Source organism: Dama dama, chromosome 4, assembly GCF_033118175.1.
Source record: "Dama dama isolate Ldn47 chromosome 4, ASM3311817v1, whole genome shotgun sequence".
Classification (NCBI taxonomy): Eukaryota; Metazoa; Chordata; class Mammalia; order Artiodactyla; family Cervidae; genus Dama; species Dama dama.
The window spans coordinates 44,004,471-44,027,596 of NC_083684.1; the positions used below are offsets into that span (position 1 = coordinate 44,004,471).

At 43.5% G+C, this 23,126-nt stretch overlaps 1 protein-coding gene across 1 annotated transcript in view; it reads left to right on the forward strand.

Annotated features, from left to right (window-relative positions):
- The window catches only part of PMFBP1 (polyamine modulated factor 1 binding protein 1), a 53,597-nt gene that overhangs the window by 27,909 nt on the left and 2,562 nt on the right, over window positions 1–23,126 (forward strand). The window contains exons 5-17 of the mRNA XM_061135012.1: window positions 6,097–6,267; window positions 7,648–7,758; window positions 9,923–10,049; window positions 10,145–10,302; window positions 13,678–13,918; window positions 15,942–16,131; window positions 16,319–16,472; window positions 17,178–17,345; window positions 17,613–17,750; window positions 20,249–20,413; window positions 21,182–21,349; window positions 21,691–21,858; window positions 22,689–22,789. Of these exons, the coding sequence (XP_060990995.1) occupies window positions 6,097–6,267; window positions 7,648–7,758; window positions 9,923–10,049; window positions 10,145–10,302; window positions 13,678–13,918; window positions 15,942–16,131; window positions 16,319–16,472; window positions 17,178–17,345; window positions 17,613–17,750; window positions 20,249–20,413; window positions 21,182–21,349; window positions 21,691–21,858; window positions 22,689–22,789 (2,060 nt within the window). The remainder of the gene's footprint in view (window positions 1–6,096; window positions 6,268–7,647; window positions 7,759–9,922; window positions 10,050–10,144; window positions 10,303–13,677; window positions 13,919–15,941; window positions 16,132–16,318; window positions 16,473–17,177; window positions 17,346–17,612; window positions 17,751–20,248; window positions 20,414–21,181; window positions 21,350–21,690; window positions 21,859–22,688; window positions 22,790–23,126) is intronic.

Here is a 23,126-nt window from a genome sequence, read left to right on the forward strand (position 1 = left end):
CCTAGGGATCGAACCCAGGTCTCCCACTTTGCAGACAGATTATTTACCGTATGACTCACAAGGAAAGATAATATAAGGAACCACCACTTCGAATAAGGCAGAAAATAAATGACCAAATGAGCTTCCAAATCTTCCATGTTGCCATGGGGGCTCTTCTCGGTCACAAGACTCATGCAAATCATAGCTTCAGAATCAAATAGGAGGAGAAATCAGGAAACATAGCAAAGAAGAGCCAAAGTGCCTGAACCTGTTTCTTTTTACTTTTAATTGGTTTTTAAAATTATACAACTAATACAGCAATATAGGCTTTCTAGACAGAATTATGGAGATTAAATGTAAAAGTTCACCTTTGCCCTTCTCCATCCCACACTTCTCCCCCTAGGCAGTCACTCAAAATGTGCTGGCCATCTTCCCCAGCCTATTACTACACTTACATGTATAAAATGTTAAGGTTTTCTTTTTACCTAAATGAGTCACTTTAAAAATGTGGTTCTGCACTTTGCTTTTTAAATGTATATCTTGATGATTTTTTCTTTTCTTTCTTGATTATTTCTTTTAGTACTACCTTGTATTCTGTAGTATGACTGTACCCTGTGCCATCTACTGACCTGTTTGTCTACCACACACAGGGGCTAATTCCTGAAGTGGGATTTTGCTGGGTCAAAGGAAATGCTTATTTTTAATGTTTAAAGATAATTCTACATTGAATACTAAAAAAGCTTCTACCAGTTTACACTTTGAACAACAGTAATTCCCCCCACACTCGCAGGGCATGTTTTCAGTCTCTTTAAGTTGTGTTAAACTGATGGATGGGGGAAAATAAAACAGATTTTATCATACAATTTTTATTTCCTTTAGTTCTAATCATTGTGGGTTGAGCTCCCCAGGAAGCAGACTCTGAGACAGACTGGCATGTCAGACATTTTTAGAGAAAGGTCTTGGCATCAGCTCCTGTGAAGGGAAAGGAAGCAGGGTTGGGCAGAAGGAAACATTGAGCTGTCCCAGCAAATGCCTCAGTCAACCTCATGGCGAGCTTTGAGACTGTACAGACCTCTAGAGCAATTATAAACTGGGGAGAAGGGAGCTGGCCTTTATACCGCCATGGTGATCAGTGATTGGATGTGAGTTGTCTTCCTAGGGAAAGACATGACCTTGGGCAAATGTTTTCTTCAACCCAGGCAACCCCCAAGAAGGGCTGACTGCTGAAGTGTCTTAGGGCAGCACCCCTACAGCTAGAGGGGTGCTAGAGCCAGCTTTCACTGCCAAAAGGGATCGGGGAGGCACCTCACAATGCCCACCTCATGAACAAAGTATTGAGCCCTGTTCATAAGTGCATCGGTCCTGTGGATTTCTGTTTTACAAATTGCTTTTAAATCTTTAACCATTTTTTTTTAATTCGCTTGTTAGCCTTTTTTGTGTTGACTTATAGGAGGTTCTTTGGAGAAGGAAATGACAACCCACTCCAGTATTCTTGCCTGGGAAATCTCATGGACAGAGGAGTCTGGCAGGCTACAGTCCATGGAGTCCAGAGTCAGACACGACTGAGCAACTAAACAGCAACAGCATAGATGGTTCTACACCTTCTATGATATAGATTTAGAAGGTTCTTCTACATTATCTATATTATATCTTCTATATTATATCTTCTATATTATCTATATTATAGGTAATAATGCTTCATTATATAAGTTACAAATATTTTCTCCCAGTTTGTAATTTTTATTTTTTCTTGTTAATAGTATTTTTCAACATACAAAAGTTTTTAATTTTATGAAACTAAATCTCTTAACCCTTCTTTAAATAGATCCTAGGTTTTATGTCTTATATAGGAAGGCCTTCACTACCCCCCAGATTGCAAAAGTTTATCTTATACTGTCTTTTAGCAGTTTTATAATTTTGTGGTTTTATGTTTTTTAGCTTTAGTACACCTGGAAAATACATGTATTATATATATATATATATATATATATATATATTTCATTAATAAATAATGAGCTGCTGTTGCTATTTCATTGTCCAGTCATGTCCAACTCTTTGAGACCCCTTGAACTGTAGCCAGCCAGGCTCCTCTGTCCATGGGATTTCCCAGGCAAGAATACTGGAGTGGGTTGCCATTTCCTTCTCCAGGAGATCTTCCCCACCCAGGGATCAAACCTGAATCTCTTGTGTCTCCTGCATTGCAGGCAGACTCTTTACCACTGACCCACCTAAGACAGTGAAAGTGAAAGTTGCTCAGCTGTGTCTGACTCTTTGCAACTCCATGGACTATACAGTCCATGGAATTCTCCAGGCCAAAATACTGGAGTGGGTAACCTTTCCCTTCTCCAGGGGATCTTCCCAATCCAGGTATCGAACCCAAGTCTCCCACATTGCAGGCTGATTCTTTACCTGCTGAGCCACAAGGGAAGCCCAAGAATACTGGAATGGGTAGCCTGTCCCTTCTCCAGCAGATCTTCCTGACCCAGGGCCAAGAAGCCCCATATAAATAATTAGAGAAGGCTGTAATTTTATGTTTATCAAAATGGATCTTCAGTTGTCCCAGCTCCACTTATGAAACATCCCCGCCTTTTCCCATTGACTTGAAGTGCCAGCTCAAAATTCATACTAATCTCTTTCTGGATTCTCTGTTCTTTTGATCTACTTGCCAGTTCCTGCACCAAGATCAGAGTTGTTTTTAATAGTAACTTTTAACTGATAGTGCGTTTTCACACCTCCTTTTAGAGCAGGTCCAACTTCACTGTTCTTTATGTTCAAATATTTCTTGGTCATTTTTGTATCTCTTGTCTTGGTGAAATTCATATTGTCTTACTTTCAAACTTTATATTCATTTGGGGGAAATTATCATACCCTATGGAACATGACAGGCTTCCCCAGTGGCTCAGCAGTAAAGAATCCGCCTGCAATGCAGGAGACACAGGTTTGATCCCTGGGTTGGAAAGACCCCCGGGAGGAGGGCATGGAAACCCACTCCAGTATTCTTGCCTGGAGAATCTCATGGACAGAGGAGCCTGGTGGACTACAGTCCCTGAGGTCGCAAAGAGTCAGACGCAACTGAAGTGGCCTAGCATGCGCACACACATGGAACATGATATGTTTATACTTTTATTCAAGGCTTCTTGTGTGTCCTTTAGTAAGATTTTACACTTTTCCTTATAGATCTCACATATTTCTCGCTTAAGTTTATTCTTAGATGTATTACAGTTATTGTTTTATGAATGAGCTCTTTTGTACATTTAACTCTATTAATTATTATTGTTGTAGAGAAAAGCTCTTATCCTGATATTTTTGAGCTCTGTTCCCAGATTTTTAGTTGACTATCTCAGGTTTTCCTAAATTGCTTTCCTTGTTGGCATTTATACAACTTATTTTCCATCTTACAACATTGACTAAGACCTCCAGAACAGTGTCGAATTGTAGCATCCTTGCCTTGCTCCTCATATTTTTAAATGTTTCTAATATTCCACTTTTAAGTATAATATCTGTTCTTGGATTCTTGTTAATATCCTTTTTGAAGTTAAAGATGTAACTGTCTCTACATAGCTTATCAAGAATTTTTACCAGGAATAGATACTGGATTTTATTGGATGTTTTTGTTAGCACCTATCAAAGTAATCATAGAGTTTTTTTCCTGTAATGAAGTGTAATAAATTAATAGATTTTCATTTACAGGACAATCATTACATTCCTGGAACCAATCCTCCTTGATATATGTTATTATTTTAATTAAATAATTTAATTTAATTTTAATCAAAATAATATATATCATAATAAGCTGTTAAATTATAATAAACTGCTATTATAAGTTTATTAGCATTTAGTTTTTATCTATTTTCAGAAGTGAGATTATTTTGATGACTTAAATTTATGTGTTCTCTTCTCATATTGGTGTCTGGATTATGCTATGCTAATGTAAATGAATTTGAAAATTTTTCATCTTTTCTTTAATTTCTTGAGCTAGTTAAATGACAGAAAAAATGTACATTTCTTTAAGACTACAAATAAAGCCAACTTTTACTCACTAAGCGGTATACTCCACCTCTTCTGCATTCTTGGACTTTTCCTTTTGCTGCAATAATTCCTTGTTAATTCTTTCAGAAACAACAGTGAATGGTAAAAATTCTCAAAATTTCCATGTCTGAACAAGGTTTATTTTGCCATCATTCATGAATGCTATTTTGATTAGGTATACAGATTTACAACTAAGTCTTAGAAAACTATAGCTGTGTTGTATTATACCATGCAGTATTAAAGAGGAATTGTTAGTTTTCAACCTGTTTCTCATTTTGTGTGAGTCACCTCTTTTATCTCTTTGAACTCTAGAGGTTTTTAGGCTCAGGATTTTTTAAAATTTATTTCTCATTAAGTCTCTCAACACTTAGCTGATCCTTTGAATCTGAAGATCTACATTTTTTTCAATTCCAGGAATTTTTCTTCTATTACTTTAAAATTAATTTCTATTTTTCATACTGTCAGTTAAGATATTGTAATCTGTAGATATCATCTTTCTGTTTCTTAACTTTTTTATTGTTCCCCATTCCTTTTTCCACATAGACACTGAATTATTTATATACTCATGGGCAACTTTCATGCTCAGTGAACATGCACTATTTCTAACTTTGCCTGAAAAAGCCCAGTTAGAGAGATAGTTTAATGGAGAAAGGATCTACCATCCAAACTAGCACTTTTTGCTCTTTTTTGCTTCTCTGCATCAGTTCACCCCATTATTAGTGCAGACCAGTGAACAGGTAGTAACCTTCATGCATGATTTCAGATAATCTAGAGAAAGACATTTAAAAATAAAAAATGCAGTTCTAGGAAAACAGGCATATTCATGTTGATGAGAGTGTCAATTGGTACAATTTCTTTGAAGGGTAATCATGCAACAGCTATCAAAGTTTTAAATAGACCCTGTTTAGATAAATTCCTATAATACATCTACAAATTCAATCTACACATAAACTAGAATAGCTACTCAAAGATTTATGTGCAAAAATATTCATTTCAGCTTCATTTTAGAAAAAAACTTGGAAACAGCATATATTCCCATCAATAGGAAACTAGATAAATATATTTAAAAGCAACTTAAAATAGCCAAGATAGAGGCACGTGTACCAACATGGATAAATTTCTAAGACATCTTGTTGAGAAAAAATGTGTTTCAAAAAGTGAAAATAATATCTGTATTCTACAATATTCATTTGTATATATGTAAACATATAGATAAAGTTCTAGAAAGATATGCACAAGTTATCATCTCTGGAGAATGCAGTAAGTATGGGATTAGAGGTGGTGGTCAAAGAGAAATTTAGACTTGCCTGTAATATTACAGTGTTTTTCATTTTAGAGGTTTGGGGTGGGGCAGTTTGGTGTTTGCTTTTTTTTGTTTTTGTTTTTGTCTGGCTGTCAGGTCTTAGCTGCAGCATGCAGGCTCCTTGTTGCAGCACATGGATTTCTCTCTAGTTGTGGCATGCAGGCTTACTTGCCCCTTGGCGTGTGGGATCTTAGTTCTCCAACCAGAGGTTGACCCTTGAGTCCCCCGCATTGAAAAGCAGATTCTTACTGGACCACCAGGAAAGTCCCTACAGTGTTCTGTGAGGATTTTATCTATATTTGTGTGTGTTTATTGTGCAGTTTGAAATTAATTTTAAAAGAAGAATAAGATAGATCTACAAGTAGCAATATGGAAAATACCCTAAACAAATGTTTAGAATAATATGCAAAAGACTTTCACTTGGGTAGGGAAAGAGCAAGGGGTTACATACATATATATAAATGATATATAAATATGCATAAACTATCCCCAGAAGGATATACAAAAAAACTGGTAACATAGACCATCATGGAAAGCGGGACCTGGACCACGGAGGTCAAGATTTACTTTTCAGTGTATTCTCTTGTGAACCATTTGAACTTTTTATTGTATGTGCTCTTTTTAATTTTTTTCTTTTGTTCTGGAAGATCTGATTCACATATATGAATCATATATGTGAACATGAACTTCTAGAATATAGGTCTAGACATTGTTCATGCTCATGGCATCCTGAAATTGACTCCAAAATTGACTCAAAATCAACCTATCACTTTTAAATATCCCAGGAGCCTGAGAACAAGGGTGATCATTCAAAGGTGCGTATATACACTTCTCCCTGCATGATTCAAGAGCATCAGGAGACCCTGAAACGATTATCTGAAGTCTGGCAAAAGGTCTCTGAACAGGATGATCTAATACAGGAACTTCGAAATAAGCTAGCCTGCAGTAACGCTTTGGTAAGTGTCTCCTTCTAGAACATTTTCCCAAGAGACCCAAAATAAAGTCTTGAGTAAAGGGAGGAGGGGAAAGAATCACCTAAAGTAATCTCTTTACCAGCACTCCTCACATGTCTTACATATAGTGCCCCTGCCTCTTGTTCATATTCTCCTCGGTGTGCATCCCCAACTCACACTAAGTCTGAGATTCTAAAGAGACTTAAAATCTCACTCAACAACCAAGGAGTCCATCAGCAAGGAAACAGTTAAAGAGATTAAGAGAAATGATTAAAAAGACATCCATATTATGGAATAATAATATGCCAAGGGAAAGGATTAAGTAGATCTGTAAGGGCTGCATAGAAGGATATTTGTGGTATATTATTGAGAAAAAAGTTTCAGAATCCTGTGTAGAGTCCAATCCAGCTTTTATTTTTTAAAGTCTTTGATCATAATATAGAAGTATGTATCAGCGACCCCCAACATTTTTGGCACCAGGGACCAGTTCCTGGAAGACAATTTTTTCACAGATGGGGGAGGTGGTGGAGATGTTTTCGGGATGATTCTAGTGCACTACATTTATTGTGCACTTTATTTCTACTACTATCACATCAGCTCCACCTCAGATCATCAGGCATTAGATCCTGAAAGTCGGGGACCCCTACTGTAAATTACCAATAGTGTTCCTCCTCCTTAGTAGAAGTGAGAAAGAAGAGAATAAGTGGATGGGAGAGTCTCACTTTTTCTTTCTTTTTTTTTAAGTATTTATTTATTTGGCTGTGCCAGGTCTTATTTGTGGTACTCTGGATTTTTAGTTGCATCATGCAATCTCTGAGTTATAGCATGTGGGATCTAGTTCCCTGACCAGGATCAAACCCAGGCCCCCTGCATGGGGAGCTCAGAATTTTAGCCACTGGACCACCAGGAAAGTCCCTCACTTCTTATTTTTGATGATTGGGTTCTATTTGAATTATTTTCAAGAAACAAGAACTAGTTTCAGTTTTTTTTTTAATTTTAAAAAACATACATATTCACTCAATCCATAAGAAGCTTCCTTCTTTACTTCTTGAACTTTGAATCCTATCTTCTGTATCTTCAGTGCATCTTTCCATCACAGCCTCCAAAGAATCTTCTTCTGCCTCATAAACTGGACCACACAGAGAGGATCAAGAGGGAGTCCAAATTGTGGCCATTGATGGACTCGAGAAAAACCGCTGTCTGTGCCTTAGTGAGCCTTGATATAAGACTGAAAACATAATTCTTTCTCCCTAGTTTATATAATATGAATTATACAATGCTGTAGTAAACTTGGGCTGACAAAGGAACACCTTGCAAAAATAGCACTAGTAACAAGCCAGCTGTGTTGATGATCCAGTGTAACTGATTTCTGCTATATTGCAGGTTCTGGAGCGTGAAGAGGCTTTGATAAAATTACAAGCAGACTTTGCTTCCTATACAGCCACCCACCGACACCCCCCTAGCTCCTCAGAAGATTGTGAAGACATCAAAAAGGTGAGAGAAATTTGCCTATTTGTGCCTGATGGGATGGGCCGAGTTGGGTTTGATTCTGGGTTCTCCTTCTTGTTAAAATTTTTATACTACATTTTATATTTTATTCTATATTTGCCTCACTTTGTTCAGCCCTCCCGTAAGGATACTGTATACAATGTACCCAAGGAATGTGTCTGGCATGATTAGATTTTTGAAATTGAATTTTGGCATTGAACCTATCTCTTCATTCGTGTCCAATGGTATAGCTAAACAAGACAGAGACTCCTGTTGGCTTGCTAGATTCAAGAGAATCATCCAGCCTTCTGGTTTCTGGCTGAAATTGAAAAGCAACAAATTTAGGGAAGATTATTAATTCAAATTCACTCCCTTTTTAAAAACTCTTATGTTTTCAAAATTCAAAGCCATCTCAAAAGTTGATTCAAATAATGAAAAAACATTTAAGCCATATAAATAAATCAAATTGACCAATCAATACAACAGTGGAAACAAGGCGAGGGGCCCTTCTAGGGGATTTGAAGTCAGTCACGCCTGAATTTGAGATGTGAAATAAAGCCCAGCCACATGAGGCCATGCCGATGCTAAATACTGTAGTGGTAAAGAGAAGTGGCAGAGTCAACACACATTAGCTCTCCAAGGGATTCCCTGGTTGGGGAACAGAGATGCATCTTTTCCCAGGACTTTCTATTTCCACAGAGTCTGGATGAACTTTGGAATTTCTCCTTGTACATCTGTCAACATATATTTTAAAGGTCAGTCCCACGTTATTCACATTCTGACATATAGCAAGATCTCACACACTCCATGTTTGAGAAATGTCTTTATTCCTCGTTCACTTTTTAATGTTTCATAATGGAAAAAAAAAAAAACATAACATTACATTGACCACCTCAACCATTTTTAAATGTGCAGTTAGTTGTGTTAAGTATATTCACATTATTGTGCAATAAATCTCTAGAACTTTCTCATCTTATAAAACTGAAACTCTGTATCTACTAAACACAAATAATTCTTTAACACTCCTTTTCTTTTTTAAAGGTAGAGATTTCTTCAAGAAACAGAATCCAGTTTCCCGTACCGTTTTATATATCCTACCCAAAGCCATTATGTAAATATTCTGTTAGGACTGGAACTACTCACATCTCACTTAGGGCCAGCCACCTCTCTTCCCTCAGTTGGCCCTACAGGGCCCACACCTAAGTCTTACGGTGACTGCCCTGCATTTCTGCAGCTGCTCCCCTCAGTCCTCATAGTGCAGCCCACCATCACTGTCAACTCTGAAATCACATCAACTATCTCCCCAGCATCCCATCATGGCCAGACAACTAATTGTTCTTCCTTGGTCACCATCTCACTGAGGCTTACCTATCCAACCTCACACCACACCTCCACCCCATACATCTCCATTCCCCTTTTGCTGACCTGTTTCTTCCATAGCACTTAGCAGCTCTTCATGTTTTCTGTAAGTCACTACTTTATGCTCTTTGTCTGCCTCACCCCACCAGAAGGTCAGCTCCCTGGGGTAAGAATTGGTGTCTGTGGTGTGTGCAGCACCCAGAATAGTGCCTGACACACAGTAGTGCTTCATGAATGACACTGAGTGTGGCGAGAAGGAAGGGGGTGGCTTTTATGCACATTCCATTCTGTGTGAGCAGGTGAAGTCGGCCATGTCCTTCTTTTTTTCTTTTTACTCTTTATTTTTTAATTGAGATGTAATTACATACAAGGAAAGTGTTAGTCACCCAGTTGTGTCCGGCTCTTTGTGACCCCACGGAGCCCACCAGGCTCCTGTGTCCATGGAACTCTCCAGGCAAGAATACTGCAGTGGGTTGCCATTTCCTTCTCCAAACATACCAAAAAACTCACCATTTAAAGTGTAAAATCAGTGGTTTTTAGTATATTCACAAAGTTGGGAAACATCACCACTAATTTCAGAACATTTTCGTCACTCCAGAAAGAGACCCATATCCATGAGCGATCACGGATCGCTCCCCATCCTCCCTCCCCCAACCCCCACCCCCACCCCCCACCCCCCCGCCCACCCTCCCCGGCAACTGTTCTTCTAACTCTGTGTCCCTCCGGATTTGCCTGTCTGGACCCTGGCCATTCTAGGGCGCATTCTCCCCGCAGGTCCTCACCCCGCCCCGCTCTTCTTCCGTCTGCCCAGATACTGAAGCACTTGCAGGAGCAGAAAGACAGCCAGTGCCTGCACGTGGAGGAGTACCAGAACCTCGTGAAGGATCTGCGCATGGAGCTAGAGTCCGTATCAGAACAGAAGAAAAACATCATGAAGGGTAACCCGTGGGCCAGCGGCGGAGGGGGGTGAGGGGAGCCCTGGAAGGCGGAGCGCCCCTCTGAGCAAGAAACACTCTGTCTCCTCCCGCTGTAGACATGATGAAGCTAGAGCTGGACCTGCACGGGCTGCGGGAGGAGACATCTGCCCACGTGGAGAGGAAGGATAAGGAGGTCATCATCATACAGCGGCGGCTGCAGGAGCTGCAGACGCAGTTCACCGAGACACAGAAGCTTGGTTTGAAGAAAGACAAGGTAAAGCGAGGAGCTCCCTGATTGAAACCGCCAGATGGCAGGTGCGAGACAGGCCTGGCGGGAGCGGGCTCTGCGCTCTGCCATCCTCAGTGTTGCTTGGAGAGCACCCACGCATGCGCAGTGAGATTACGGCGCTTTAGACACCGGGAAGGACATGGGAGGGCCCAGGGGATGGGGGGCGGGGGGACAGGGTGGGATTCTGAGCTCTTCCTTGAAATTTCTCGTGACACACTCCAGTATTCTTACCTGAAGAATCCCATAGACTGAGGAGCCTGGCAGGCTACAGTCCAGAGGGTCGCAAAGAGTAGACATGACTGAATGCCTAAATAAACATACACTCTGGGCAACGCATATATATGAAATCTAGAAAGATGGTACTGATGAACCTATTTGCAGGGTAGCAGTGGAGACGCAAAGGAAAGATATACCCATTTGAATGCAGAGTTCCAAAGAATAGCAAGGAGAAAAGAAAGCCTTCCTCTGTGGTCAATGCAAAGAAATAGAGGGAAAAAATAGAATGGGAAAGACTAGAGATCTCTTCAAGAATACTAGTGATACCAAGGGAACATTTCATGCAAAGATGGGCACAATAAAGGACAGAAATGGTATGGACCTAACAGAAGCAGAAAACATTAAGAAGAGGTGGCAATAATACACAGAAGAACTGTACAAAAAAGATCTTCATGACCCAGATAATCACGATGATGTGATCACTCACCTAGAGCTAGACATCCTGGAACCCGAAGTCAAGTGAGCCTTAGGAAGCGTCACTACGAACAAAGCTAGTGGAGGTGATGGAACTCCAGCTGAGGTTATTTCAAATCCTAAAAGATAATGCTGTGAAAGTGCTGCACTGAATATACCAGCAAATTTGGAAAACTCAGCAGTGGCCACAGGCAGGACTGGAAATGGTCAGTTTTCATTCCAATCTCAAAGAAAGGCAATGCCAAAGAGTGTTCAAACTACCACACAATTGCACTCATCTCACATGGTAGCAAAGTAATGCTCAAAATTCTCCAAGTCAGGCTTCAACAGTATGTGAACCATGAAATTCCAGATGTTTAAGCTGGATTTAGAAAAGGCAGAGGAACCAGAGATCAAATTGCCAACATCCACTGGATCATTGAAAAAGCAAAAAAAAATAAAAAAGAAAAAAAAGAAAAAGCAAGAGAGTTCTAGAAAAACATCTATTTCTGCTTTATTGACTACACAAAAGTGTTTGACTGTGTGGATCACAACAAACTGTGGAAAATTCTTCAAGAGGTGGGAATACCAAACCACCTGACCTACCTCTTGAGAAATCTGTATACAGGTCAAGAAGCAACAGTTAGAACTGGACATAGAACAACAGACTGGTTCCAAATAGGGAAATGAGTACGTCAAGGCTTTATGTTGTCACTCTGATTATTTAACTTATATGCAGAATACATCATGCAAAATGCCAGGCTAGATGAAGCACAAGCTGGAATCAAGATTACCAGGAGAAATATCAATAAACTAAAATACGCAGATGACACCACCCTTATGCAGAAAGCTAAGAAGAACTTAAAGAGCCTTTTGATGAAAGTGAAAGAGGAAAGTGAAAAAGTTACTTAAAACTCAACATTCAGAAAACTAAGATCATGGCATCCAGTCCCATCACTTCATGGCAAATAGATGGGAAAACAATGGAAACAGTGAGAGACTTTATTTTGGGGGGCTCCAAAATCACTGCAGATGGTGACTGCAGCCATGAACTTAAAAGACGCTTGCTCCTTGGAAAAAAAGCTATAACCAACCTTGACAGCATATTAAAAAGCAGAGACATTACCTTGTCAACAAAGGTCCATCTAGTCAAAGCTCTGGTTTTACCAGTAGTCATGTATGGATGCGAGAGTTGGACTATAAAGAAAGCTGAGTGCCGTAGAACTGATGCTTTTGAACTGTGGTGTTGGAGAAGACTCTTGAGAGTACCTTGGACTGCATGAAGATCCAACCAGTCCATGCTAAAGAAATTAGTCCTGAATATTCATTGGAAGGACTGATGCCAAAGCTGAAACTTCAATACTTTGGCCACCTGATGCAAAGAACTGACTCCTTGGAAAAGACCCTGATGCTGGGAAAGATTAAAGGCAGGAGGAGAAGGGAATGACAGAGGATGAGATGGTTGGATGGCATCACTGACTAGAAGGACATGAGTTTGAGCAAGCTCCAGCAGTTGGTGATGGACGGGGAAGCCTGGAGTGCTGCAATCCATGGGGTCGCAAAGAGTCAGACACAACTAAGCGACTGAACTGAACTGGTGGAGACACAGCCATAGAGAACAGACTCTTGGACACAGGATGGGAAGAAGAGGATGGGATGAATTGGGAGAGTAGCATGGAAACATATATACTACCATATGCAAAACAGATAGCCAGTGGGAATTTGCTGTAGTGACTCAGAGAGCTCAAACCAGCACTCTGTGACAACCTAGAGGGGTTAGATGGGGTGGGAGGTTGGAAGGAGGTTCAAGAAGGAGGGGACATATGTATATCGGTGGCTGAATCACATTGGTGTATGGCAGAAACCTACACAATATTGTAAAGCACTTATCCTCCAATTAAAAATAAATTAATTTTTTTAAAATAGAGATGTTTGGAGGGATGACAGCAGGAAGTGAGGAGTCTGGATAAACATCTTTGAGTCACTCATATGTTCATTCAACAGATATTTTTGAATTTCTATGATACACCAAGCACTCTTCTAGGCATGAAGAATATAATAAAACATGTGCCATCCCTACTTTCATGGAGCTTGTGTTCTAGTCTATAGAGACAGACAACAAACAAATAACAAAATATACAATAAAATGTTAGGTACTAATGAATTCGTAAAACAACTTGGTGGCTGTTTTACCCAGGGTAGTCAGGGAAGGTCCTCCTTGATAAGGTGACATTTGGGCAGAAATTTGAATGAAGAAAGAGGGCCACCCAGGCTGAGATCCTGAAGAATATTCCAGACAGAGGCAATAGCAAGGGCTGGCACCCTAAGGCGGGAGTGAGCTGAGAAGCAGAACAAGTGTCGGGTGGCAAGAGGTAAAGTCAGACAGGTAGCCAAGTACCAGATCGTGAGCATCCCAGGAGGTCTTTGTAAGGACTTTGGCCTTTTTCCATGTGAGGTGGACCAAGTGGAGGCTTTGAACAGAAGCATAACAAGATCTGGCTCGCATTTGTAAAAGCCCACCTCTGGCTGCTATTCTCTGTCAGAGAATAGCCCGAAGGGGAGGCAGGGAGCCCAGGTGGAGGCTACTGCAACATCCAGACAAAAGAAGACGGTGGCTCAAGGTGATCTCTAGCTGACTTGGCCCTGCTGCTCCTCAGGCCTCCATCAGCATTAACACTTCACTTTCTTCAGCTCCTCCAGGAGAAAGACGAAATGCTGCACGAGCTAGAGAAGGAGCTGGCGCAGGTTCAGAACAATCTAGTGAAAAAGGAGATGGAGCTGGAGAAGCAGCAGTGCATGACAAACGAACTCGAAATCGCCATCCAGGAGGAGAGGCAGGACAAGTGCAAGGTCGAGTACGGGCACCTGCGAGCTGAGATCAAGAAGCTGAAGGACTGTCTCGAAGACGCCAAACAGCAACAGAGGCTGGCTGGTGAGGCCCCCGGGCAAGCACTGTCCCTGCTGCCTCCAACCCACTGGACCAGAGCAGTCCCCTCCCCTCTCCAGATGGCTATGTCCCTCTCCCTCTCCACTTTCTCACTCCTATCGCCTCAGGATCCCATCTCACCTCACAGCAGTTAGGACCGCCCTCTAAGCCCCTTCCTAACCCCAACCTTACCTTCCCTCTGAAGCGCCCACCACACAGCAGGTGCTCAGGCTGGGAAAGCAGACTGCTGCTCTCACATGCCCACGTTTTTTCGGCAGCCTCTCCTTTCCTTCACACCAGAGCGCAGAGCTCTGTACCCTGCTTCTTTGCACCACACTCCCCTCCACCTTCTCTGGGACCTTTATCACACCACTCACTTCTTCCTTCCCTGCTTTTTAACTCTCTCTCTCCTTTTTTGGCCTTCAGACACATGCACTTAGAGTGTGGGTTATGTTCTTGCCCCTCTGCTGAAAGTGCTTTCTCAGAAGTCACTAGTAACTTCCTGACTTGGATATGGGTTGTTTGGGGGTGATAAAAAAATGTCCTGGAGTTATATGCTCATGGTCACACAATTTTGTGAGTTTACCAGAAACCACTGCACTATACAATTTAAAAGGATAAATGTTATGTGAGCAATGTATCAATTTTGGAAAAAAAAAGTTCAAAGCTTGTGTCCTTCCTCGCCCTCTAACTCTGTGTATGTCCACGCCATTGGCCCCCACACCTCAGTGGTTGTTTCTTAGCTTTGGAGACACGACAGGTCCCTCGTTCTTCCACAGATCTGACCCTTTCTTCCACAGGTCTCACCTCATTTCCCTCCTGCCCTGACCCTGGTCACCCATCTCTAAGACCCCACCCTCTGCTGCTCCTCTGCTGGTGAGCGCCTCCGCTCCTTGTGGCCACATTTCTCTGCAGGCAACTCCAATGCCTGGAGCCCCAGCCCTGACATGGCACCTTGTCAGTCTTGCCTTTAGAGACTAGCTGCATCCACCTTCCTGACTAACCCAACGTTCCCAAAGCTGAACCTGCTCTCTTCCTTGTTAAAAAAAAAAAGTCCTCCTCCCTTCTTCTGGGTATATAATTATTTCCATACTGACACCATCTTTCTTCCAGTATTCCAGGCCCCCCCCCCGCAAAAAAAAAAAATACAAAAAACGGAGAGAGGAGTGATATTTAATGTAGAAATGATAGGAAAAACGACAGGAAGTGGGGAGGTATTTGGTGTTGAGAAACTACAGTAAACAAATTATTTGAGTGCTTCTTCCTTCATACCCAGTGTAGACAAGGACGTGGGCTAAAAGGATATTATGAGAAATCTTTCTCCATTCTAAGACATTCTACTTTTCCTAAAACACTCTTTCCTTTATGGCAGGTCCCTGCTCAAGAACCCACTAAATCATGTTTAAATATTTCTCTCAGCCTTTCAACCTTCTTCAAAACGCGCCTCGAGTCCATGCACTTAACTGTCTCCCACCATTCCTTCTCGCTTTCCAGTTAAAAACTGGTATCTTCCCATCCTCTTCAGACATGCCCGCCTCTTCCCTTCACTGTGCATTTCCTCTAACAATCCACCTCCACCCACCACCAATAATTACCTTTCTCTTCCTTCTCCTAAGGCCCTGGCTCTACTTAGCCACACTGATCTTGCTTCCTGAGTTCACGGTCAGTGTGAGTTTAACATTACTGTGTTCTCTACATCAGGTGAGCCAGGTACAGCTAAACTCCATGAGGTCAGGATTTGTCCCCAGTGACGGGGTGAGTCGCAAAACAGATACTGAGCAATTTCTACCCATTTATTTAACTTAAGAAGAAGTTCATGGCTAGTGGGTAGGTTGAAAACAGATAATTTAACCAAGCTCTTCAGGAGTGATAATGAAGTAGAGAGAGAGGAGGACAGATTGGAAACTGAAGTAAGTCACAACATGAAGGAGCAGACTTTTTTAAACTGGCCTCATCTGAGAGTCCAACCTTCACACATAGTCCTCTCACACGTGGACACACCCCAGGGGCCATCTCCTGTCTTTTGCAGCTCAGCAAGCAGCCGACTACAAAGAAGAGGCCTTTATGGCAAATGACAGCCTGGAGGACTGCCAGAGGAAGCTGCAAAGCTGTATTTGCCTGGAGAAGCAGCAGGCAGAGACCATCCAGGAGCTCCAGAGGGAGCTTCAGAAGTTGCAGAAGGATTCCTTGACGGCTGAGGAGGAGCTCGCCCCCAGCAGGTAACGCAGGTCCACCTCCAGACAGGGGCTCTGTCCCCCGTGAGCCAGTTGGGCACCATGGGCTGCTGCCGAAGAGTGGGGTAGCAAGCCCTGTTGCAGCCAGCCCACAGTCCACTGACACGGACCCTGAAGTCCAGCCACCTGTGTTTGTTTGTTTGTTTGTTTGTTTGTTGGCATTTTGCTTTAGGAAACGGATAGAGGAGCTGACATTAGAATTCTCTGAGGTCACGAGAAAGCTTGAAATTTCAGAGAAGGAAAAGAGGCAGCTTCAGAAGACACTGGCCGAGCAAGATGTAAAACTGAATGAACAGCTAGATCGTATAAACCACATTCAACACCAGGTACGGAGGGCAAGCAGGTGGCCAGCTCAAGCACTGGCTCTGTTTAAGACTAAATGCATAGCTCTTGGGAATTTCCCAGCAGTGCAATGGTTACGACTCCCCTCTTTCGCTGCTGAGAGACTGGGTTTAATCCCTGGTCGGAAGCTAAAGATCCCACAAGCCCAGCGGCAAGGCCAAAAAAAATTGCATTGTTCTTTATTTGGGAAGATGATACCACCAATCCATTGCAAACTACTTGTCCAGAATTTGTGTTAGAATTGCCAAGCCAGCCAGTCAGCTCCAGTTCCCACAACCAATAAGCATTTTCAAGGGCTAAGCTTAAAAACAAAAGGACAATACTATTTCTTTTTCTAGGACTCAAAAGCTCTCCTTCTCATCAATTTAGTTTTTTTTAACTTTGAATTATTCTTTTTGTATTTTTCTACGATTTTTAGAAAATTTCTTCAAAGAGATTTTTATGTGGAAAGTCTTGGTAAATAAGTGAGACCTGTATCTATAAATAGAAAGTATATCTAATTGAACCAAAAAAAAAATGTTGCTCAATCTGAGGGAATTTTTTGTTATACATGCTAAATAACCAAGGAGTTGTCCTCATATTTATTTCAGTCATCTCTGTGAACAGCTGCCTGGGTTGGGTTTCCACTCCCCCCCGCCCCCAAATATGGTGTCTAACACTGACTTTCAGCCCAGCGTTTATTTTCTCAGAACAGGGAGCAAGCCTCCTCCAAAAGCAGTCTAGAAGAACAACTTCAGGAGGTAACCAGATTGCTGGAGGAGAAAAAGGAGCAACTGAAAAAGAGCAAAGATCAGCAGAAGTTAGTGGAGCAAGAGTTCGAGACATTCCGACTAGAAGGAAGAAGGAAAGAAAAGATGGTGAGGATAATCTGGGAAGACTCAGGGCTAAGAATCCCAGGGTTGGACCTGAGCCCTGCATGGCCTGGTGTCATATAGAGGCTGAGGGTACTCAGACCTCAGGAGAGAAGGGCGGGAAGGTGAGAAAGACACGTTAAGGGGAGAGAGAAGGCCTGAGATACACCAGGCACAGCGCAGAGCTGCGCCTGAGGGCAGAGAAGGAGGGGCTTCTTCGGGTGTCTGAAGTAACGCCTCCATTCTGGGTGTTGTTCCTTAATCCGGGAGCAGTCCAAGGAGAATCTGAGAAAGATGGAGGAGGAGAATGATAACCTCAAATCACAGGTAAAGCAATATAGTATACAACTGGACACCTCGCTCTGCCAACAAAACAGCACCCAGCAAGTCAACGAGGAGCTGACTAATAAGGTGAGTACACAGAAACCCCAAAGGGCTGAGAAATTTGAGCCCTGTGACTCTTGACCCTTAAGTTGGCACCCAGCTCTTCTGCATCACAGAAATGCCACTAACTGCCCAGTCCATAAGCATTCTGAGGCTCCACTTCTCTCCTGAAGTGGGGTATGCCTCCATCACCCACCTGCTGGCTGAGAAGGATCTCTTCCAGTTGTGGAAGGTCTTAATATCTGGTGAAGCCTCAAACCATCTGTGCTTTGGCATCAAGTCTTCCAGAGTTACCTTTTAGACCAGAGTTGGGGGAACCCATTGTTTAGGGGCAATTTGCTAGGGAACACTTCCAAAAATAGTCCCAAAGCACAAAAAAATGAGGTGGAAGAGGACTTGGTTCTATTTTGTTACATGAATTAAAGACAAAAAGGAGTCAATGTCACCAGCCCAGGTGGGATGCATGAGACAAGTGCTCGGGCCTGGTGCACTGGGAAGACCCAGAGGAATCGGGTGGAGAGGGAGGTGGGAGGGGGGATCGGGATGGGGAATACGTGTAACTCTATGGCTGATTCATATCAATGTATGACAAAACCCACTGAAATGTTGTGAAGTAATTAGCCTCCAACTAATTAAAAAAAAAAAAAAAAGGAGTCAATGGCTTCTAATGTATGTGAGGCTCTAGGCTCACATTCAGTCATCACTGACTGACTGTCTACTTAAGTCCTTGACATAGCTTCCCTCTGCTGGTTTACAGAGGAGAGAAAGGATGAGGCTCAAACTCACTAATTAGTATGTGATGGGATGGAGCAGTGTTTGAACCTGGATCATCTGCCTGTCGCACCAAACCTCTTTTTTCTCTTCATCATGAATGGCGATACTCCACCTTTCCGGCCCAGAAAAAAATACAGCATCTTTATTAGGTGGTCTCCTGAATTATAAATGAGAGACCAAGCAGCTCTGATTCCTTCATAATAAAAAAAAAAAAATCACCTTAAAATACTATGACTACTCTCAGTGTAAGAATCGCCCTACCCAGTAGAACTTTCTGTGATGATGGAAAAGTTCTATGTTAGAGTTACTTTATACTACATGCACTAGCCATATGTGGCTATTGAGTGCTTGAAATATGGCTTAGTAGGACTGAGGAACTGAATTTATAAGCTTAGTATTCACCAATTTTAGTTTCCTTTAAATTTCAATAGTCTTATGTGGCTAATGGCTGCCATCTTAAACAGCAGAGGTCTGAGGCACTGATGTTTCTGGAGTTTTGTCTCTCCTCTAGTGTGATCCAAACTTGAGGTCTGAATCATGCAAATCCCCAAGGAACTGCTCTCAATATAAGGAATACTGCCTAAATATTTAATATAGGCCTGTTATCACATTTGGGCTGCTTAAGTGGCGCGATTGGTAAAGAACCTGCCTGCCAATGCAGGAGACATAAGAGACGCAGGTTCGATCCCTGGGTTGGGAAGATCCCCTGAAGGAGGGAATGGCAACCCACTCCAGTATTCTTGCCTGGAGAATCCCATGGACAGAGGAGCCTGGTGGGCTACAGTCCATGGGGTCGCAAAGAGTCAGACATGACTGAGGCGACTTAGTATACATGTTATCACATTTGCCAAAAGAAAGTTAGTTATGTAAATAGGCAACCTGCAGCACTAATTTCAGAATTCCTTTGATGGGAATCCAGAGGGGTCTGGGTGTGTGTAAGCACTTTCCGTTTTCTTAACACACACCCCACATAAAATATACCTTTTGAATCACTGGAAACAACCCTTAGAAAGAGGCTTAGTTTTGTGTTCTAAATCGCATTTCCTTTCATCAGTAGTCCATATTTCAATTTTAAACACACTCTGTCAGAACCACATGTTGAATTCATCCCTCATGTTGCCCAGTACAATATTTCATTCAGTCTAGACAAGTCATTTGCTATATTTAGTGAGCACCTATTTAGTGGGCCATGCCCTGAGCTCTGGGTAATGGGGACACAGTGATGAAAAAAGCACACACAGTCCTGCATTCGTGGTGCATTAGGTCTGATGGATTATGTCAGGAACTGAGGCATAACGCACACAGCTGAAATGCTGCATCGTGTTTATGACCTAGAGCTGAATTCCAGGTTAACCCTAATCCTAACTCTTAACCATGAGACAATCAGCTGTTAACAGAAACCATCCAGTTATGAATGTAGGACGCATGCTTGGTTGGCATGCATCAAAGCTGTGAAGTCTGTGAAAGAGACTTTTCATGTGCTTGCCACATCAGGGCCCAGTGCTTCCAATATTCCTTGTTTTGGGGGGATGTGCTAACTATTAATAGAAAGGAAGTTTGGGGAGAGGAGTGCAAAAGACTTGGGAAAGCAGTTTTTCCTCTTACAACGGTGAGGGGAAGTGAGCATTATCACAGACTGCTTGGCAAGCTGGTGCAGAGAGGAGAGAGACCGGTGCTTGTTTATCTTCTGTGAACACAGAAAATGCCTCTATGGCCATGAACCCTGACAGTGATGTTCCCCTGCCCTAAAGATAACCTCTCAGAAGGAGACCATAGCGAGTCTGAAGATTCAGCTAGACAAGGCTGGGGAGAAAGAGAAGCACTACCTCCAGACCATGATCAGTAAGGACGTCTATGAGGAGTTATGCCGGAAGTCAGCCTGCTGCCAGGACGACCTCACACAAGCCCTGGAGAAGGTGGGCTACACCCTCTCATCTCCTAAGAGATGTGTGCTAAGTCACTTCAGTCATGTCTGACTCTGTGTGACTCTATGGACTGTAGCCTGCCAGGCTCCTCCGTCCATGGGATTCTCTAGGCGAGAATACTGGAGTGGGTTGCCATGTCCTTCTCCAGGGGATCTTCCCAACCCAGGGATCGAACCCATGTCTCCTAAGTCTCCTGCATTGGCAGGCAGAGTCTTTACCAACAGCACCACCCATCCCAGGGCTGTTTAATATCTGAATTTCCCCAGTAGCATGAGAGGTGCAGGAGTCGATTTCCTGCATGACCGGCTGTCACAAGGCCATCTGCAAGCCCTTGCATCGGCGGGGATGTCTGTCCAGAGAAGACTTGCTTCTTAGTGAGGCTTTGGGGAAGAAGGGGATAGAGGCCAAATTGAGCAAGTCTTTCTGCTCATGGGTGACCTGGGGCAAGGTTTTTCCCAATTCCTGGGTTTTCAGGGAAATTCATGTCCTACCCCTGTGCTGATCACCCCTGGCTGATCAGTTCATAGAACTGGAAAGAGAGGAAATGGGAAAGCAAAAGGGGAGATGCAGAAGACTGACTGTTGTCACTTCTCACCCCTCTCTGGGACACTAAGCAAGGTGACCGGGTGTCTCTGCCACCCTGGGGAGAAGAGGGTGGGGGGCGTAGAACCCTTCCCCATTCAGGTCTCGGCAGAGAGGACCCAAGCACAACGACAGCCACTCTCCATCCCCCGCCCCACATCTTTGTCTTTATCAAAGCTCAATCATTCGACCTCAGAGACAAAGAATCTGCACCGGAGCCTGACACAGGCCCAAGACAGGAAACTTCAGCTGGAAGAAGAAATCATTGCCTATGAAGAGAGGATGAAAAAGCTGAATGGGGAGTTAAAAAAACTGCAGGGCTTCCAGCAGCAGAGCGAGCTAGAGGTGAGGAGCAGCCAAAGGCTCGGGCTGCTGTCCTGTCCAGGGGCCCAGGGTCACTTCTTTCACTCAGAGCTGTACACTTCGCCCTGAGCTACCCTTTGATTAACGGGCTCACTCCCTTTTGCTGGGCTCGCTCCCTTTTGCTGAGCTCCCTCCCTTTTGCTGGGCTCCTCAGGTTTCTGGAAGGTGGCAACGAATCAGAGCAGGGTCGCCCTCTGCTGGCCGCCGGAAATAAAATACTCCCAGCAAACCTCCCAGAGAAATGTCCCTCCCGCTTTATTGGGAGTACTCAGGAACTGGGTGGCAGGCCGGGGTCTCCCTCCTCACCATGCGCTCCCGAGCAGGTGCAAGCCTTCGACAAAAAGCTGGAGGATATGAGCAACCAGGTGCTGCAGTGGCAGAAACAGCACCAGTGCGACCTCAAGATGCTGGCTGCTAAAGAGGAGCAGCTCAGGGCATTCCAGGAGGAAATGTGCGCCCTGAAAGAGAACCTCCTGGCGGACGAGAAGGAGGTGGGTGCCCCTTGACTTCTGATCACTTCCTCCACCAAGAACATCCACAGTCCACCCCCAAGAACATCCCAGGACCACAGATGGGGTGACAGACACCCTTGGGTGGGGCTGGGGGCGGGAGTGCCTGGGAGCAAGAAAAGGACATCTGCCCCATTCAGTACCAAAGCAGGGTCTGGGTGTTCAAGGCCCACAGCTGCTGTCTCAACCCGACCATCTTCCTGTGACTTTATTGATAGAGATATTGAGCAGAACCAAGGTCCCAATCCAGAGGAGAGAGAGTGCCATCTCCCTGTCAGGTACACCAGCAGCCCCCTGACTTAGGTAATCACTGGTCCGTCCCCCTCCAGAGCGAGCCCCTTCTGACACCTCAGAATCGGCTGAGAGCTCAGTGGGCATGCCCATCTCTCTGAGCAATGAAGTCTGTAGCAGGAGGCCACCACATATCTCAGGGTGACTACTGGCCTTTGCTCAGAATAGGGGGGAGAAAACATCTCTTCCTACCCGATATTTTTGCTTCCATCTGTTTTTTAAAAGGTTTAATATACTGCTTTTTTAGAATAAGTCACTTTGCTACCCTGAAAATCATTATTATAAAGGAACAAGCCTACTCTGTCTCTAGCATAAGTGGTATCTGCTCAGAGAAATCACCTTTGTGACAGGGCATTGCTGGAAGAGAAGTCCTGCTGCATTAGTTCCAACTCCAGCCTCGGGGTTGGATGGCAGAGTCAACGTCTCCTCTCCCAGGAAGAAAGGAGGCCTGATGTGGGAGTCAGGAGGTGATAGGCCTGCGCTCCCTCCCCTTACTATCTCATTTACTTCTTGTGCCAAAGCCCTGCCTGCCCCAGCGGTCTGCACCCAAAGACAACTGCAGGATGCATCGAGAGAATGATCAGATTATGTCCAACATGGAGCAATGGGCAAAAGAGCAGAAGTAAGTGAGGGAAAAAGCAGTAAGGCAGGGTTCTAAGGGCTGGAATCACACATGTGCTAAAGAATAGCGTTACACACACACACAGAGCCCTCCTAGGAGGCTGATCCAGTCTCAGCCTAGCCCAAAGGTTAGGAATAAGATGAAGGGGCCTCAACCCTTCAGGCAAGTTCAGAAAGCCCATCCACCCAGAAATGGAGCAGTTCCCTGACAGAAGGGATACTTCCTCTTACCAGCCTGGCAACGGACTTTACTGCCTTTCATTGCCTGGATCCCTTGAACGCCCTTGGGACCACAGTGGTTTTCCATTGAAGTATAGTGAGTCCTCTTCATTGCCAGT